Source organism: Parathielavia appendiculata, assembly GCF_033297405.1.
Source record: "Parathielavia appendiculata strain CBS 731.68 unplaced genomic scaffold N657scaffold_10, whole genome shotgun sequence".
NCBI lineage: Eukaryota > Fungi > Ascomycota > Sordariomycetes > Sordariales > Chaetomiaceae > Parathielavia > Parathielavia appendiculata.
Genome location: NW_026944229.1, coordinates 88,377 through 105,885, shown reverse-complemented (window position 1 = coordinate 105,885; position 17,509 = coordinate 88,377). Strand labels below are relative to the sequence as shown.

The 17,509-nt window shown below is 55.3% G+C and overlaps 6 protein-coding genes across 6 annotated transcripts; 2 read left to right on the top strand and 4 right to left on the bottom strand.

The window, feature by feature from the left end:
• Positions 1–627: 627 nt before the first annotated feature.
• N657DRAFT_576700 (WD40 repeat-like protein) lies at positions 628–3,400 on the bottom strand (the record flags this gene model as incomplete). Its single annotated transcript, XM_062789200.1, has 2 exons — positions 628–1,570; positions 1,623–3,400. 2 exons carry the CDS (start codon positions 3,398–3,400, stop codon positions 628–630), a joined length of 2,721 nt encoding a protein of 906 aa, XP_062645555.1.
• Positions 3,401–3,581: 181 nt separating this feature from the next.
• N657DRAFT_96224 (uncharacterized protein) lies at positions 3,582–4,603 on the bottom strand. The gene is made up of 3 exons (XM_062797613.1): positions 4,112–4,603; positions 3,851–3,985; positions 3,582–3,775 (listed from the first exon to the last, which is right to left on the bottom strand). The coding sequence occupies exons 1-3, from the start codon at positions 4,450–4,452 to the stop codon at positions 3,763–3,765; spliced, it is 489 nt and encodes a 162-aa protein (XP_062645554.1). The 5' UTR covers positions 4,453–4,603; the 3' UTR covers positions 3,582–3,762.
• Positions 4,604–5,600: 997 nt separating this feature from the next.
• On the bottom strand, positions 5,601–8,236 carry N657DRAFT_647266 (acetyl-CoA synthetase-like protein). Its single transcript, XM_062793278.1, has 3 exons — positions 8,100–8,236; positions 5,949–7,987; positions 5,601–5,809 (listed from the first exon to the last, which is right to left on the bottom strand). Exons 2-3 carry the CDS (start codon positions 7,964–7,966, stop codon positions 5,707–5,709), a joined length of 2,121 nt encoding a protein of 706 aa, XP_062645553.1. The 5' UTR covers positions 7,967–7,987; positions 8,100–8,236; the 3' UTR covers positions 5,601–5,706.
• A 1,847-nt stretch (positions 8,237–10,083) lies between these two features.
• Positions 10,084–10,783, top strand: N657DRAFT_577109 (uncharacterized protein; the record flags this gene model as incomplete). The annotated part of the gene is made up of 3 exons (XM_062789229.1): positions 10,084–10,177; positions 10,247–10,375; positions 10,482–10,783. The coding sequence occupies 3 exons, from the start codon at positions 10,084–10,086 to the stop codon at positions 10,781–10,783; spliced, it is 525 nt and encodes a 174-aa protein (XP_062645552.1).
• A 1,642-nt stretch (positions 10,784–12,425) lies between these two features.
• On the top strand, positions 12,426–15,481 carry N657DRAFT_576577 (O-acetylhomoserine ami; the record flags this gene model as incomplete). The annotated part of the gene is made up of 9 exons (XM_062789189.1): positions 12,426–12,472; positions 12,531–12,585; positions 12,644–12,726; positions 12,790–13,150; positions 13,221–13,883; positions 13,934–13,998; positions 14,430–15,010; positions 15,122–15,214; positions 15,282–15,481. The coding sequence occupies 9 exons, from the start codon at positions 12,426–12,428 to the stop codon at positions 15,479–15,481; spliced, it is 2,148 nt and encodes a 715-aa protein (XP_062645551.1).
• Positions 15,482–15,644: 163 nt separating this feature from the next.
• On the bottom strand, positions 15,645–17,386 carry N657DRAFT_647261 (uncharacterized protein). Its single transcript, XM_062793277.1, has 3 exons — positions 16,879–17,386; positions 16,024–16,820; positions 15,645–15,948 (listed from the first exon to the last, which is right to left on the bottom strand). The coding sequence occupies exons 1-3, from the start codon at positions 16,965–16,967 to the stop codon at positions 15,899–15,901; spliced, it is 936 nt and encodes a 311-aa protein (XP_062645550.1). The 5' UTR covers positions 16,968–17,386; the 3' UTR covers positions 15,645–15,898.
• Positions 17,387–17,509: the final 123 nt, after the last annotated feature.

The window sequence follows — 17,509 nt, the reverse complement described above, 5'->3', positions numbered from 1 at the left end:
AAAGACCCTGCTTAACAGGAAATTTTGAGCCAATAGGAGCTTCCGCATTGCCCTGCCCGGATAACGCCCTGCCCGTGTATCAATTGTGCCCTGCCCGTATATCAATTGCCTTTCTAAGATCAAAGAACTTAGATAAATAAGCTATACAATTGATAAGGCTTTCATTAGTATAGCTATCTTATGTTTAAAGTAGCATAAGAAGTAATCAACTATAAGATTTTACGAGGTAATATAATTCTTTACGCCTCTTTCACATCTTTATCTAAGCATTTATATAGAAATAACGTATATTATTTGTAGCGGTCCCAGGAGTATATTGCAACTAGCTGGTGACGACTCTACGAGTTTGTCTCGAATGGAGAGAGAAGAAGAAAAAGAGTGAAAGACTATGCAAGATATCTGCCGTCTTATACCTCCACATCCTTGGCCTGTGCGCCAATATCGAACAAGATAGAAGTCCACCGAATCTTTAGTCTTGGCCGAGAGTTTGCCGAGGCCTTTACGGGCTCAGCCCGTTACATTATTAGTGAGTTGCGCATATCACTGATAATGTACCTCAAGCAATATCTCATATTTATTCTCTTCAAGCAATGTCATTTCTAGACGTACAATACAGAATTCCTTCGCCTACAAGTTAAACCACTCTTCTTCCTCAAGGATATAGTCCCTCATCAGCTCAAAATCCACTCCAGCTTTCTCTAACTCAACTCTAGTCTCTTTAGACAAGGCCTCAACATCAAGAGAAAAACGATCTAAGCTTTTATTCCCGAGGTGCACTTCTCTTAGGTTCGCTACTTCCTTCAGCAGCCTCAAAGCTAGGCCTTGATCTCGTCGCTTGCTCGCAAGGCGCCATGGCGGCTTCTGATCCTCTTGCTGCATCATCTGGCACTGCGCAAGCAGCGGCTGGTTAGGGTCTTCATTAAGGTGCAGCTCGCGACGGAATAGACCGGTTTCAAGATATCGAGGGCCCTGTACCACCCCAATAGTAGGGTTAGGATAGCGCTCAAGCTGCAGGTTTTCGAGGTAAGCGCGGCCGAGAGCAGGGCCTGAAGTAGCTATGATCGGACAGCCTTCAGCGTCGTGGGTAGGCGCCGGGGGGTCTGGATGTGGAATGACAGCGGGCGGTCGCTGGATCCTCTTAGAGCCTCCGCACGGGAGAGGCACTTCCATGACCAACATTAGTTGTTCCTTCTCGTCGTTGATGGAGAGGATGAAAATTCGGCCGCTAGCGTCCCCAACTACTAGCCTCGACTTGTCGGGGCAGAACATGCCCGCTGTGATAGGCGCTGGAGCCTCTAGTAGGTTCCGAACCAGCGGCTTGTCTAGTGAGCGGACATTCCAGACCTTGACTAGACCGTCAGAAGAGCCTGTATAGAACCGATCGGGCGTAGTTCCCCATGCTGTGAACTTGACGCCCACGTCTTCGCGTTCTCTATCGCCCCGGTATTCATCGATCGGCTCGCCGTGCCGAAGGATGTGGATGGGCCTATCGCCACGGGCCGTGTCCCACACGTAGGTGTTGCCATCCGTGCACCCTGCCGTGACGTAAGAAGACTTGAAGCTATTTGGCCTAGAAATGGTCAGCTCAGGGTAGAGGTCAAAGAATGAACCGTAACACTTACATAATTGTCAGCTCGTTGACATCGATAGCCGTACAATCCAGGGTCATGATGGGGCTGTAGGCCTTGATGCCAAACTGAATCTGATCCGCAGGCCGAAAGATCCTGATCTGCGTACGCACACTAGGCTCCAGATCCAGGCCCAAGGGCGAGGTGGCGGCGATGAAACAGGCTTGAGTGGGGTGCCAAAGGACCTCAAAGACGTTCTGGGTAGTAGCCGAGGTGACACGCCACCGCTCTCCGGTGATGCCGTCCCACAGGCACAGCTCGCCGGTGTCCCGTCGCTCCACAGGGATGTCATTATCATCGCCCGTCCGACTCCTGGGCGAGTAGCCCACCAGCAGCATATTCTTCACGCCGTCTGCCAAGCCCCACTGCATGGTCGCAGGGAAATAGGCCCACTTCTCCGTCGACACGGTGTTTCCTCTCTCGTCGGTCACGCGAGAGCACGAGTAAGACCGGAAGGAGCTGCGTGAGATGTCTTCCCCGAGGACGTTGTAGATTCGAACCGCGTCCACTGCTACATCGGCGGCGGTCGCGACCATGCCGGACTCATGCTTGGATGCAGCAACGAAGTTGACGTTGCCGCCATGCCTCCACTCGCCTAGAACGCTCATGGAAGATCCCGACTTTTCAACCTTCCAGATCTTCACCGTCCGGTCAAAAGAGCAGGTAAAAGCCCGATCGTGGATGGCATCATAGTCGGATGACACGACCGAAGAATACAGCCACGGATCCTGGCTCTCCCGCATGGCCTCGGTCGAGTTCTCCCCCCTTTCGACGATGGGTCGGACAATGCGATGCTCGGGATACGCACGGAGGGTGACACGACTACACGAACCTAAGACCAAATTGCCAGGCTTGTTGTATTGCTGATTGTGCGCGTCGGAGTGCTCGGTCGTTCCACAGATGAAGCCGTCGTTGGACACCCAGGCAATGGTGGAGATGTCGCCCGCGCAACCCGTCCACTCGGCCTTTTTCTCAAGGTCGTCCTCGCGGTACTTCCGGAACTCATTCTGGAAGTTGAGTCGCTGTGGGCATCTTGACCCGACGCTCCGCTGACCAGAAATTTCCCTTGCGAACAAGAGGGAGTCAACACGGCTGGACCGAATATGATCGCCGCGCTGATCACCGTTGTCCCTTTCTAATGTCAGAACAGCGCGGCCTAGCCGGCTCTGGGGGTTGATGAGATCGGTGAACAGGTTCTCGACGTCCTCGCGTGTTCGCCCTGGGAGCTGGCCACGCAGCGCAAACAAATCGAGGATCCTCCGAACGTGGCCCCGGTTCTTCCTGAGAACCTTGGTTAGATCTTTTTTCGGAGTCCCAGCCTTTGGTGACAACGGCAGATTAAGCCTAGTGAAGTCCCGGATGTACTTTAGTTCCGCAGCTGAAAAATCCACATGAAACGTAACCGGGTTGGCGAGCTCGGAGGAACCTAGTTCAAGGGGTCGCTGAGTGCCACGGATAATTGACGCCCTCTGTGCTACTGTGAGGTACGGCAGCCGCTGCTTGTAGAACCATTTTGCGCGCGGTTTCGCTTCTGTCTCTACTCTCCGATCCTGCGACGTACTCTGGCTCGCTCGAGCAACCGCGCTTGATGGGATCGGTGTAGTAGCTTGTTTACCAACTGGTGGTGGGCTCGCAGCTAATGTACCAGGCACCGCCGGCCTGGTCGCAACAGCGGGTGCTGGGTACGCGACGGGCAACCGGACGGCGGCCGAAGCAGGAGGGGCAGTGGGCGAGAGAAGTTCGGGTATAGGCGACGACCGCACTGGTAGCATACGAGGGGCGGTTGGTGGTGCGGGAACGGGCCGAGCTTGTCTCGGTATGTCGGGCTTTGACAACGGCTCCTCATCATCGTCTGAGTCAATGGTGATGACCTCAGACGGGGGTCTTATAGCTGAAGTAGGTATGCTTGAGCGTTGGAGCGCCGTGACGGTCCCGTTGGGTCTGCCATTCTGCGTTGCCGTTGGACGACCAGGGATGACCGGCACGGGAATCGGCGAGGTCGAGTACCGAGGCCCGGTAGAAGGGGTCGAAGCGACACGCGTTGGCACGAGTCGGTGGGCAGAATGCGGCAAGGGAACAGGTGGCTGGAGGAAGGGGCGCGGCGCTGGAAGCGGCTCGGAGGTTGTGTTAGGAACTAGCTGAGGATTCTAAGCCAGAGAGCCCGGGTTAGCTCGCCATTCAAATTATTGGAAGGGTTGCTGGGGGGAGTGGGCTGTATGTACAAGGCCACGGGCAAGAGAATGCACATATCGGGCAGCCTGATATGCCAACTTGACCTCAAACTCGCGGCTGATGGTTCCGTCCCCGCGGCTGTTGTACTCGCGGGCAAATTCAGATCCGACAAGAAGCGCGACGACCTGGCAGGTGCATGTACGTAAGAGTCTGAGAGGGAGAGGGCAAGATGAGGAACGGATGAAACGGAAGATGCCGTGGGAAAGGGACGGTGGCTAGAGATGGGGTACGGCGGTGGAGCGCTTACCTGCCTGCCGATGCCCAGCGTGTTCGACCGATCGGGGGACAAGATGGCGAGTTGCCGGTCAATGTGTGGGAACACTTGGGTTCGCAGGCAGTGGTCGAGTAGAGGGTCGGTCGGCCTTGGATTCTCGTCGCGCCGAATCCGCTTCGCTGGCGGCTCGGACGAAACCGAAGCCAAAGGTCTCGTCGGAGGCCTGGATCCTTGACTAATCGAATTGATCAATAAAGCTCGTTCGCTAGGTGATAGTACTGCGGCAACATCCTGGATTAGGAGGGGAGGGGCAGAAAGAGTGGCTGTGGTGATGGTAGAGCTCATCGTCGCAGTGCGCTGCAGCCAAGGCTCGACCATACACCTAGGGAAGGTGCCAAAGCTCGGCTACGTCCAGAAACAAGCGATTCCAACAGGATATTGTGGTGTAAGAGTAGTGGATCAGGGAGAAACGCGTATATGTCGAAATAACGCGTCGATTCGCACGTACCTGGAATCCATTACTATCGCGGTGTAGCAACTTTAGCAGATTCAATTAGCTAATCGTTGAATCAGATAATCAGTATAAATAACTTAGTTTAAAATCAAATAGTAAACTAATCTAAAAGCGTGATTATATTATATAAGCGGCGATAAACATAATAATCCAGAAATTATATAATTTACTTATTTTTCATTTATTATGCTTATAATTATTATTTAATGCTATTATTTCTTCTATAGCTATTTTCAATAGTATTATCACATTTAAATATATTACTTCTTTATCTGTTATAAATACCTTATAGATGACAAAGATTCTGCTATATGTGATGGAAAGCGCACTGTGACGAAAAGCGCACCCTGGGCTCATGTTGTCATCGGTGGGTCATCGGTGGGTGGCCTGTGAGCCCACTTATCTTACCCGTGTCACGGACGAGCATCCTGTATACTCTCCCTCTTCCTTTCCTTAGCTTTCGATTAGCAGAGTTGAGTCGGTTTTTGCAGTGCCCAGTCCCTCGCCTTGATGCCACTTGTCTTTCACAGTATAGAGGATTCAATCTGACTAATCGAACTTTTGTGTCACGAGCAGAGGGCTATTAGCCGAAGCAAAGCTGCGGAAAGACCTCTCTAATGTGTAAAACCACAAGATGGGGAGAAACGAAGGGAAGATGGAAGAGCTCTCGCGATATAAAATAAATGCCAGAGTAAGTAGGGCACGCGCGAGCAAGGCAAGCGCGTACCTCGACGGCAGGTGCCGTCACACACTAGCTGAACTATAGAGCTATCACTCTCCCATATACCCCTTGACCCAATGAGCCGTGCCATGACAGACTCTGCTCAAGCAGGTGAAAGGGCACATTAAAACTAATCGCATGCTCTGTGCCATGGACATAACTACCATCTCACTGTAATAGAATCTCCTGTCCAATGTGCTAGAAATAACGAAATTTGCTCATTACTGTACTTATACTACCAACTTCCTATCCAGTAGTATATGCGGGAGAACACTATACAAACCCCCTAAGCTCACTGCTATGCAACCTATACAGCCGCTATCAACTATACACAATCTCGAAAATGCGCCTCTTGCTCCGCCCCTCGCCGCTCCGCCTTTCTTATAGCGAACCACACTCAGAGCTTGGGCTTCTCAGCCATCTGAGCGGCAATCTCCTCGTACATGCGGTCAATCTCCTTGCGGAATGCCCTCGCCGACTGGGGACGCTTGAGCTTCAGTCTGATTTTGGCATATGATGTCAGCAGCCATCCAAGCCCAATATCCATCTCATGTAAGGATAAATGATTTATGAGTAAGCCCACGTGGGCAGGTGGGCGCCATGGGAGAGGGGAAGAACCAAAACTGGTGGAAAACTCACGTCGGTGTCAGCAGCTCATTCTCCACCGTAAACGGGTCAATGTCAAGGTAGCAGTTCTTGACCTTCTCGAAGCTATTGAACTTGTGCTTCTTGCCAATCTGGTCCAGCAGCTTGAGGAAGGCGCTCTTAACGCGCGGGTCGTTGGCTGCCTGACGGACCGCCTCCTTGTCCTCGGCTGGGACGGGCCTCTTGAGGATCTTAGCGGCGTACGGGGCAAAGGTGACCGGGTCGACGCCAAAGATGGCCACCAGGCACGACTCCTTGGGCTCGCCGTGCACAAAGGCCGTCGCGATGAGGTTGGTGCTGCCCATGTACACGTTCTCGATGCGCTCGGGCGAGATGTACTCGCCTTGGGCCAGCTTTAGCACGTTTTTCTTGCGGTCGATAATCTTAAACCGACCCATGCTGTCGACCTCGACGATGTCGCCCGTGTGGAACCAGCCGTCGGGCTCGATCGTCTTGGCCGTCTCCTCCGGGTTGCGGAAGTATTCCTTGAAGATAATGGGCCCGCGCATCAACAGCTCGCCGCGCGGGTACGGCTTATCCTCGACCGTGTATTCGTAGTCGGGAACCGACTCGATGCACAACTCGACCGAGGGGCATGGGGGTCCGATATTGCCCGTCGTGAAGTCGTTGGGCATCTGGACGGTGCCCACGGCGTACGTCTCGGTCATGCCAAAACCCTGGGCAAAGTGATTGCCAAAGGCGGCCCGAAGGAACTCGTGGACGTCGGGGTCGAGTTGGGCGCTACCGCTAATCATGGTGCGGGCGCGCTGCAGCCCGACCGCCTTGAGCACCTTGGGGGTCCAGATGCGGTCGTACAGGAAGTGCTTGTTGGTGGCTTGGCCGGGCGGAAGCTTCATATTGGTTTTTTTGGTTTCGATGACGCGCCGCGACAGCGACCCCTTGAAGCCGTCCGCCTGGACCGTCGCCGCTTGGATGAGCGAGTTGAATCGATTGTACAGGCGGGGCACCGACATGAAGCCCGAGGGACGCAGGAGCTTGAGGTCGTCGACCAGGCCGGTGATATCGCCGTGGAAGTACCCGATACTGGCTCCCTCCGCCAGTGCCGTCTGGTCCGCCATACGGCCGTAGATGTGCGCGAGCGGGAGGTATGAGATGTGCACGTCGCCGGCCATGACCGTCTGGTTGGAACGGGCGGCGCTGATGCCGGCGACGCCGTTGGCGTGGGTGATAAGGACGCCCTTGGGGTCGCCCGTGGTACCGGAGGTGTAGTTGATGGTCAGGACGTCATCGGGCTTGGGAGGACGCATGGCACGGCCGGAGCGGGCGCCGATAGCTTCCACGTCGGTCATGGACACGATCTGGATGCCGTGGTTGGCGGCAGTGGCGTTGAGCAGCGCCAACTTCGAATGGCCAGCCATCTCGCCGGCATCGAGCGGGTCAAGCGAGATGATGAGCTTCAGGGTCGGCACGCGAGGCGCCAGCTTCAGCAGGGTCGGGACATGGGGCAGTGAGCAGGCAATGGCAGTGAGGCCGCTGTGATTGATGATGTACTCTGTCGCCTCGGGCCCGAGCGTCTCATACAGCGAGACGGGCCACAGCGACTGCGAGAGCAGCGCCAGCTCGGTGATCTGCCATTCAGGTCTGTTCTGCGCCCACAGGCCGACGCCATACTTGTCCTCGGTGACGCCAAGGCGGTGGTGCAGCTCGACGATGCCGGCGCCAAAGTTCTTCCTCCGCTCGGCGACCTCGGCATATGTCATCCAGACATACTTGGGCTCCCAAGTCTTGGTGGTGGGGTTCCAGGGCCTCCATCCAAGGCATCTGTTGTTGGGATGCTGAGAGACCGAGTACTCGAAGAGGTCGTGGATGGTCCTGTGTGCGGGGTCGAATGTCTCGAGCAGCGGGCCGTTCTGGAAGCGCCAATGGCGGTAGATGGGGGTGCGGTTCGGGCGCTCGGTGCCAGGAATGGGAAGAGCGTACGGCGCACCCGGGGGCGGGGGTGTCGCGAGCGTCGCAATGTACGCCTGAGTATCCTGCTTGCTGCGAGACATAGTTGCTGGTGCGATCGCGGACTCTCAAGGAGGAGTGGGCTTCGGTCAGCAGGGCTGGGAGACGCAGCGATGAAACAAAGGGATCGTTAAGAAGCTGGAAGAGAGGGAAAGCCGGTTCTGCGCAAGACCTCACCTCGCTATCTCCAAGTTTTTTCCTCTCTTTCTGAATCGGTAAAGGAATGCCCGGGCTTGACGAGACGGGAGGTCCGGAACCAAAACCTCGACAGTTCTGGACGACCTTGTCCTTTTCGAAGGATGAAGGGAGGGTCGGCACTCGGAAGCATGTGGTCCTGTCCTGGGGACGTCTTCGGACTTGAGCCGAGTGCGACAAGGATGGCGGGCCAAGCCGATGGCGGTTTCTGGGGGAGCCGAAATCACCGGCTAACAGCAGATACTCTCCCTCATCGAGCGTGCGTCAATTGTTTGGAGATTCAACATCCCCACGGCCCAGGAGTCGGCTGCTGAACCGCTAACTCTCGGAATTCTGCCTTATCGTGTTTACCTTTGATCTAACATTTCCTCTGTATCACCTGTCAGCAGTGAGACATTGCAACATGCATTCACCGGGCTGTTAAGCTTTGGGGTACCTTCAAGCCGACGGCACCGAGAAAACAGCCTCGGCTGACATGTCTGGGGGTGGGGCAGTGGTGGCACCGAATGTGGAGGTCGCCGTCTGGGCGAGCATTTTGCCAATGACAGGTACGCCAAAGTGAGCATGAATGGCGGGAGAGAGATCGCCAAGATGACGAGCAGCGCGATTTCCATTCACGGGTGGTCATGTTAAAAAGACAGAGGGTTACCGGCAGTGAAGCATTGAACTGGAAAGAAGGCTACGACGAATGATATGTGGGATGATTGCAACCAAATGGGACGGGGGCTTAGTGTAGCTACCGTATTGCCTCTGTCGCTCGGTGCCTGTAACTTAAATGCAATGTGTTGCAAGACAGTCACATAAGACTTTGAAATGACGACTTCGAAGTGCATGAAATACCAAAGGTAGCCGGGAGCGGTAACAGCGCAGTTGGTGACACAAGTACTTTGCATACTGAACGGCATCTCTTCAATCGTAAGTTTGCCCGTATCAAATGGACCAGTTCTAGCCCGACTGAGTCGACCTAAATTGGAACCGGGGGTTGTGACACGGTTGCGTGCATGCTGCAGAGCGATGCGGTACTGTACAACTGATCTAGGGAATTCGTATATAGTATAACTGGACATGATATACCCACCGAACGTTAAAAATAATTAAGTAGTACAAGTGTATAACTTATCGATTCTGCAACTTTAAATCTAGATGCCATTCTAATACCAATTGAAGCCCCACGAGAGCCCCAGTTTAGACCCGAGCGTTAGGGTCGTATCGTTGCGTCTTTGATCTCAAAGTGCATGGGCCTCGCAACTGACAACTTCCGTCCGAGGAGTCTGCGAAACGCCAAGATGTCGGAACACAACATCTGCCGTAAGAAATCTTTCTCGCCTTTCGACGGCGAGGAGCGACGACGAGCTGAATGAACACTGCAATATTGATGCAGTTCTTCTCGTCTAAGACAAGTACTGCTTCTCTCGCCTGTAGGAAGCAGTACTGCTCCAACTTTGAGCATCAAACGACGGGAGTTATCACGACGGCCTTACATCTCGGTCTTTCACAGCTTTCAAGTGAAGCCGGTTCTAGATTGAAACAACGCCCAACATGGCGATCAAGCTTGCACCAGGTTGTCCGGCTTTACAACTACCGGCGTCGACGTCAAACCTGGAGATGCACTGCTACTTCGCTCGTGGTTGCGCCGCTTCATTGGCTCGACTGATTTCGCCGTCCTCTACCACATCATGCGCGACAGTATTCCTGGTGATCTCTGTTTCAAGGGGATATCGTAGGCGCTCATCACGCAGATTAACATGTTGGGATATCATCCATAGATCACCTCGACTTGCCGGTTCTTTGGACGACCACAGCCCCTTACCTTCAATCCACTGTCTCTTCCGGTTTGGCTCTTCCATCCCATTTCACCCTCTCTGTTTCTTTTTCCGCCCGCATTATATCTGCTACTGTATCTCTTTTCATTACTCTTGTACACTTTACCTTCTACATCCTGTGCATCTCCATCTCTGCATCGACTATGAAGCTGACCAACATATCGTTTCCCCTGATGCTCCTCATCAGGGTGACACAGGGCGTTTTCGCCCTCCTAGTCCTAATCCTCTCAGGCTTCGGTGAGGACCCTACATGCGAGAAAAACGATGGACCGCATCGAGACTAACATGCCAACCAATTATCCACAGTCGCACACTGGTACAATAGCAGCACCAGCTTGAACTCGCCTGCCCAGATTAACTATCTCATCTTCACTGCCATCTGGTCCTTCCTCTCCCTGGCGAGCATACAACTTCTCCCGCGCTTTCTCCCGCGAAGTAAGCCATTCTTTTTCCCTCTCCCCAACTTCTCCAAACCCAAGCTCCAAAGAACAAGAACAAGCCAACTAACATCATCTCCGTTTGTGTTCACCTCAACAAACAGCCCCGAAATCTTACCTCACGCTCCCCTTCGATGCAGCAACGGCCGTCTTCTCCTTCGCCGGCTTCGTCGCCCTCGCCGTCTTCCTGCAGGGCCTGCTCTTCTGCCGCGGCGCGCCCTGCCACGCCGCCCAGGCCGACGTGGCTTTTGCCGCCTTCTCCTTCGCCACCTGGGCCGCGTCCACGGCGCTGACCGCCCTGGAGATGGTCAGGGCCAGGAGGGGTGGGAAGGCGATGGAGGGTGGCAGGATGGCGGGGACCGGGGCGGTGCCGATGAGCATGGGCACGAAAGAGGCTGCTGCTTGAACTTGGAACTTTACCTGGTATTGGACTGACGGTGAAAGTAACTGGCGGTCGGGGGGCCCTGGGTGATGAGTGAGAGATGTATTGTCAGTTGTGGTTGGGTTCGCATTGTTATCTTCCTGTGGAGATGGTCCGAATTCCGTCCGGGTGTGGGCAGCTCAAAAGCCGAGTCGGTGCGTCGGGTGTCAAAAGCTTATTTCAGCCCTGGGGTCGGTTGGTTCAGAAGTCATGCGGGCCGGTGGTTCCCGGGCGCCCACGGGTGTCTACATCACTGGGTGGCGGGGCTCGGATGGGACAAAGTTACTCGGGATGCGGAACCATGGGAATGCTTACTGTTGTACGACGCTGTCATCAAGCATGGCCTTGATGGCTTGCTGTGGCGTGGGGCTACGGTGAGGCGTTTGCGGCGGCTACGGTAAGGTATTCGGGCATGTTGTCGAGGTCGTACATGCTTGGGACGATCTAGACTGTAAATATGCTACGGTCTAACAGGTAGCTACTACGAACAACTGATATCGTTTTACAGCCCAATTGCACTCGTCCCTCGACAGAGCATTGAAATGGGCTTTCCGATGGAAGAACGAAAGCTCGAACAGCTGTACCGGCTTCTGACCTATGTCTCGCTGTCGGATCTCATATGCAGCCACTGCAGCTTTGCTGATTGGGCCGGGCGGGAAAAACCCAAGCTCAGGAACTCTTCGCGTCACTCAGCCGCTTCATCGGATGTTGGATCTCACGTCATATACTAGCACAAAGACGGGCCAACAATTCGCAATGCAGGCCTCAAATGACACCAGGTTCCTAATGGCAGATATTGGACTGGATCCGTTGATCAGTTGGAGATACGGAGTACGGATGGGTACCCCGATAATTTGGGACCGCAATCGTGTAAGTGGTCGACAGATGAGGTAACATCGGCAATGTACAGTAACTAACTATGCAGTGAGAGCTACCCCGCGCAGCCGCAGCCCAGCAAAGCACGGGGATGCGGGATGGTTGGGCTTACTGCATGGAAATACCGAATCTACCTTAGGCAAGGTAGGTAACATTAGCAGGAGACAGTCGACTTCTGCTCTGATGACAGCGCTGGTTGAGCTTCGAATACCCAGGGCCTTTGACGATGCGTCCCCGCCTCGAAATACCACTCACGAAAGGGAGTTTCTCATGGTCCTGATAATAAGTCCGACACACAGCCCTCCCCAGAACCGTGCAATTCGCAGTCCGGACATGGACTGCCCCGCGCCACCAAGGTGATGGCGTGCTCGACTTCAACCTTAGTGAACCCCACTTCACCACCCGAAGGAAGCACATGCGACTGGTCGGCACGTAGCAACCCCTGGGACGCCTGCCCCATCAAGCAAGCAGCAGAGTGGTTGTGTCAAGTAACGAAAAATTCACAATGGCGGCATGGTCATGGATGGGTGCATCCAGCATGGCGATCGGCTGGTAAACCCTCCGGGCCAGGGCGTGGGCGGGAAGCAGGGAAGATCGACGATAGAAAAAGGGACCTGCCCATGGCCAAACGTCTTCCGTCCCATCCCATCCTTCTTTGTTGTCAAAGTTCACTCTTCAACACATTGGGCCTACCGTTCCCTTGCTCTTTATTCTGTGATACCCTTAACGTTCCAAACGACCAGCAGCCATCATGTCTGATCTCTCCCAAAAGTTCGAGACGCTCCAACTTCATGCGGGGTTTGTGTTGCTCCGGACTGACCACCAGACAAGGTGCGCGAGACTGATATGGTGGCAGCCAGGAGCCCGACCCGACTACCAATGCTCGAGCTGTCCCCATCTATGCGTCTACCGTGAGTGCAGAGCTCCGGTTGCCGACTGGACGGGAAGAGAGCTGACCGATATGGACAGAGCTTCGTCTTCAATGACTCGGCCCATGGCGCCCGTCTCTTCGGCCTCAAAGAGTTTGGGAACATCTACTCGAGGATAATGAAGTAAGTGGCGGGGCCGGGGACAGAAACAGGGTCATTTCGAGCTGCCCATACTGACATGTGCAGTCCTACCGTGGACGTCTTTGAGAAGAGAATCGCCGCTCTCGAGGGAGGTGTGGCCGCGGTGGCTGCCAGTTCCGGCCAGGCGGCTCAGTTTATGGCCATTGCCGCGCTGGCACACGCCGGCGACAACATTGTCTCGACGTCCAATCTGTACGGCGGCACATACAACCAGTTCAAGGTCCTCTTCTCGCGCTTCGGCATCACGACCAAATTCGTCACCGGCGATAAGCCCGAAGACCTGGCCGCTGCCATCGACGAGAAAACCAAGGCCGTCTACATCGAGAGCATCGGCAACCCGCGATATAATGTGCCCGACTTTGAGGTCATTGCCAAGGTCGCCCACGAGGCGGGTGTCCCAGTTGTGGTACGTGGACTGTATGAGGGTGTATAGACGCGGGGCTGGGAGCGGACCACTAACTGGAGGGCGATTCCAGGTCGACAATACCTTCGGTGCTGGCGGCTACTTTGTCCGCCCCATCGAGCACGGCGCCGATATTGTCGTTCACTCGGCGACCAAGTGGATCGGCGGGCATGGTACGACCATTGGCGGCGTCATCGTCGACAGCGGCAAATTCGATTGGGGCAAGCACGCCAAGCGGTTCCCCCAGATGGTCGAGCCATCGGATGGTTACCACGGCCTCAAATTCTGGGAGACCTTTGGGGCCATTACCTTCGCCATTCGCGTCCGTGTCGAGATCCTCCGCGACCTTGGTGCCTGCCTGAACCCGTTCGGCGCGCAGCAGCTGCTGCTTGGTCTCGAGACGCTCTCGCTCCGCGCCGAGCGGCACGCCCAGAACGCGCTGGCCCTGGCGCGGTACCTCGAGAACAGCAATTATGTCTCATGGGTGTCCTACCCAGGCCTCGAGAGCCACCCGTCGCACGAGATGGCCAAGAAGTACCTCAAGCGCGGCTTCGGCGGCGTGCTGAGCTTCGGCGTCAAGGGGGGCGGCGCTGCCGGCAGCCAGATTGTCGATGGGTTCAAGCTGGTGTCCAACCTGGCCAACGTTGGCGACTCCAAGACGTTGGCCATTCACCCGTGGACCACGACGCACGAGCAGCTCAGCGACGAGGAGAAGATCAGCTCCGGTGTTACCGAGGTGAGTGCGGGCCGAGTGATGTGTTGAGAGCTGTCGCTGACGGGATCTAGGATCTCATCCGCATCTCGGTCGGCACCGAGCACATTGACGACATCATTGCCGACTTTGAGCAGTCGTTCAAGGCCGCGGCGGCCGCGACAACGAAGGATGGCGACAAGCCGGCACCAGAGGCCAAGGCTGAGGAGGCTCCGGTCGTGGTTTGATTTGTTTAGCGAGCGTGCCAAAAAAAAAAAAAAATCTTTTTCTTTTGTTTCTTTTTTGTTCTTAGAGTAAGTAATAAACTGCTTAAATGAGTCAAATCCAAATCTGGGCTGCAAACTTGCGTCTGTCGATCCGACTCGACTGTGGTGATGGAGAAACGCTAGCTTCGAGGACTTGAACTTCTATCCGTAAAAGCACTGCTTCACTGCAGCAGAGAAGCTCTGGAGGTCCACCACTGCCCTCTCAGCCAATTACAGCCCATGACCCCACTGCCCCCTGTAAGCCCATTTCGTCACCAGAGCTCCTGTCGGCTCAACGCAACTTCAAGTTCCCAACTCGCATCAGCAACCACATTCAACCCGCACCGTCGTGCGCGCGACAACAATACACAGCCATAATGCACCTTCCAAAACTCCTCTTCCCCTTTCTGGGCCTTCTCCTCCACCACTCGACCCCGGCAACTGCCAAATCCAAACCCTCCACAACAGCAGCAACAACGACAATCACCCTCCGCATCCCGCCATCCCCACCCCACCTGCCCAACCCGCACCTCCTCCCGCCCTCCACCCACGCGACCCTGACCACCCTGGGCCAGTCTTTCTCGGCACCGCTCTCGGTGTCCAACACATTTGTCTTCCGTGACGTGCCGGCCGGGTCCTACCTCGTCGACGTGCACTGCTTGACCCACGCGTTCGCGCCGCTGCGTCTGGATGTTGCGAGGTCTGCTGTCCAGGTGGAAGCGGGTGGGCTGGGGCAGGAAGAGGATGGGGTGGTGGAGGTGAAAGCGTGGGAGACGTTTCGGGGGAACGATTGGGGGAATAAGGGGGAGAGTTTGCCCGTTGGGCAGATGGAGGGGGTTAGCGGGGTAATGGTAGTGGATGTGAAGGTCTTTGGGGCCAAGGGGTATTTCATGGAGAGGAGTAGCTGTAAGTTCTTTCCATCCTGTTTCCCTGTCTCTCGTTTCGTGCAGAGGGCGCGCTGTGTGTGGAAGTGAGGGAAAAGAAGATCGGTTGGTTGCTAACATGAAGTGAAAACAGTCTCGGTGCTGAGCATCTTCAAGAACCCGATTATTTTGCTGAGCTTGGCCAGCATGGGGCTGTTTTTCGGAATGCCCAAGCTGGTGGAGAACAGTACGTCTCTTTTCCCTGGGCGCAGTTGTTCTATGTAACAGCGGGAAACAAGACTGACATGGCACAGTGGACCCCGAGATGCGCGCTGAGTGGGAAGAGCGGCAGAAGGAGAACCCCATGAACTCGATCATGGGCGCCGCCTCAGGTCAGAACGCGAACCCGCTGAGCAACTTTGATATGGCCGCTTTCCTGGCCGGGTCGGGGTCGAATAACAAGGCCGAGGAGGGCAATGGAAAGGGTAAGGGGGAGAGCAAGAAGAAGCGGTGATGTTTTAGTAAGATGGAATATTGCGGTGTGTGAGTATGAGGCACGAAGTGGAAAGGAGCTGTTTGCCCATTGAAGCAGGGCTAAGCGAGAGGTATCAGCATCATCTGAAGGCACGTTTTCTCTGCTGAAGTCTGACAACCAGTCCAGTTGCCAAGTGTGTGAGTAGCAGAAAACCGCGAAAGCAGGGTCATATCATAATTTATGTACTTGGGAACCTATTTCTCGTCGCAGGTCTAGAGGAAACGAGCGAATGCAATGCTACCGCCCGTCAACTAGTCATCCAAGCTCATATACAGTAACAACAACGGTAAACACCTCAAACATCAGTCGAGTCCATCTAACCAGCACATCCCTCGTCTCAGAGACTCAACCTCAGACTCTGACCACAGACCTTGATTTGATCCTACATACCTCCGATCAAAAATCACCGCCGCCAGCATCAAAGTCACCACCACCGCCACCGTCCTCTGTGTCCCACGTTAGTCAACCACGCCAACACCCAAGCAACACCGTATCAGGTAGGGTTTTTTTTTGTTACTCACCATACCCCTCCTGATAAGCATCTTCTTGTGCGTCATCAATGGCATCTGCAACAATCATCCCCCCCAACAACCCCGCGCCCGCACCCAGCGCCGCGCCGCCCATCATGCCCATACCGCCGCCGCCCGGCTTCCTGTAACCGCCAGACCCATACCCCTGCGGGGGGTAGTAACCGCCACCGTGTTGAGTCGGAGGGTAATACCCCTGCTGCGGCGGATACCCGCCATACGGCTGCTGCTGCTGTGGCGGCGGGTAATACGCCTGTTGCTGCGGGTAGCCGTAGCCGCCGCCGTGGTGACCGCCGCCGTGCGAGCCCACTAACCCGCCTAGCGCGCCGGGCAAACCGCCGCCGGCGCCGCCACTTCCACCTCCGGGCTTTTTGCCGCCAAAGAGCTTGCCTAGAAAGCCCCTGCTGCTGCTGTTGTTGTGACTGTCCTCTGGGCGAGGCGGGAGCTGGCCTGGGAAGGGTGCGCCTTGCGGGTGCGATTGATAATAGGGATTCGGGTTCGGGGGAGCAGATGACGCGGCGGCGCGGGCGTCCTCTTCGGCTTGGAGTTGGCGGGCCAGGCGGGCGTCTTCTTCTTCTGTGCTGGTGTTGTGGTACGATGCGGCGGCGCCTTGGTTCGTGGTGTTGGTGGTTTCGTAGGGATTGGCCTTTGTGTCGGACGGCGCCGGCGTGGCGCCCGGGGTGTAAGAGGGCGGCGGGCCGGCCGGGGCGAGGTGGTCGTCTTGTGGGGGCCGGGCGGGCTCGGTGGGTTTCTCCCATTGGGATTTTTTGGTGAAGGTGTTCACGTAGAACCTGGGAAGAGAGTGGTTAGTATTGCGCGAGATCATCGTTGGGGAAGTGCTGTGCTCACCATTCCTTGTACTGCTCATTCCAGCGGACTACCCAGCCCTCGGGCACTTTGGGCGGTGGAGGCCCCGTGGGCGGCGCGAAATCGGCCATGATGTGACGAGAACTGCCAATATCAGGATTGATAAAGGAAGAGTTTTCGTCGGAGTTTAAAAGAATCTTGTTTGTTGGTAAGGTACGAGGTATTACGTAGGTGGTGGGTGGGGGAGCAGGATGAGGATAGTCAAGGAACCGGAAATGATGGGAATGGCGGGGTTAATGAGAAGGATCCCGTCGTCTTTTCAATGTCAGAGGACAGTCTCACCTGCAAACGCCGAAAGAGGCCTCCTCTAACTACAAGGCAAGTAAGTGATTTAATCATTCACCTCGCATGGACGGTGCACTTGCTTCCGGAAAGGGACTCATATCTGTGTACCAAGGGGGAATTCCGTGTAAGTAAGTGGCGACATCGCAATACTGCACAGCCACGCTCATTGACGGGGACAGGAGGAACCTGAGAAGCCGACTGTCCGTGACAACTGCGAGGTCACTTTAACCCGCATTTGTCTTGAGATCAGGAACCGTATTGTGTTGTTGTTCTTATGCGCCACTCCGATGACGTAGCCGAAATCAGCCACATTCAGCAAGGCTCTGCT

What these genes read in the sequence shown, in the direction of transcription:
- N657DRAFT_647266 (XM_062793278.1), bottom strand. Translation starts at nt 7,966, where the DNA reads ATGTCTCGCAGCAAGCAGGATACTCAGGCGTACATTGCGACGCTCGCG. An exon ending in AATGAGCTGCTGACACCGAC is followed by an intron (nt 5,810 to 5,948) that starts GTGAGTTTTCCA and finishes TGCCAAAATCAG; the next exon opens with ACTGAAGCTCAAGCGTCCCC.
- N657DRAFT_647261 (XM_062793277.1), bottom strand. Translation starts at nt 16,967, where the DNA reads ATGGCCGATTTCGCGCCGCCCACGGGGCCTCCACCGCCCAAAGTGCCC. An exon ending in AATGAGCAGTACAAGGAATG is followed by an intron (nt 16,821 to 16,878) that starts GTGAGCACAGCA and finishes CTCTCTTCCCAG; the next exon opens with GTTCTACGTGAACACCTTCA. An exon ending in TGCTTATCAGGAGGGGTATG is followed by an intron (nt 15,949 to 16,023) that starts GTGAGTAACAAA and finishes CGTGGGACACAG; the next exon opens with AGGACGGTGGCGGTGGTGGT.
- N657DRAFT_96224 (XM_062797613.1), bottom strand. Translation starts at nt 4,452, where the DNA reads ATGGTCGAGCCTTGGCTGCAGCGCACTGCGACGATGAGCTCTACCATC. An exon ending in AACACGCTGGGCATCGGCAG is followed by an intron (nt 3,986 to 4,111) that starts GCAGGTAAGCGC and finishes TGCACCTGCCAG; the next exon opens with GTCGTCGCGCTTCTTGTCGG.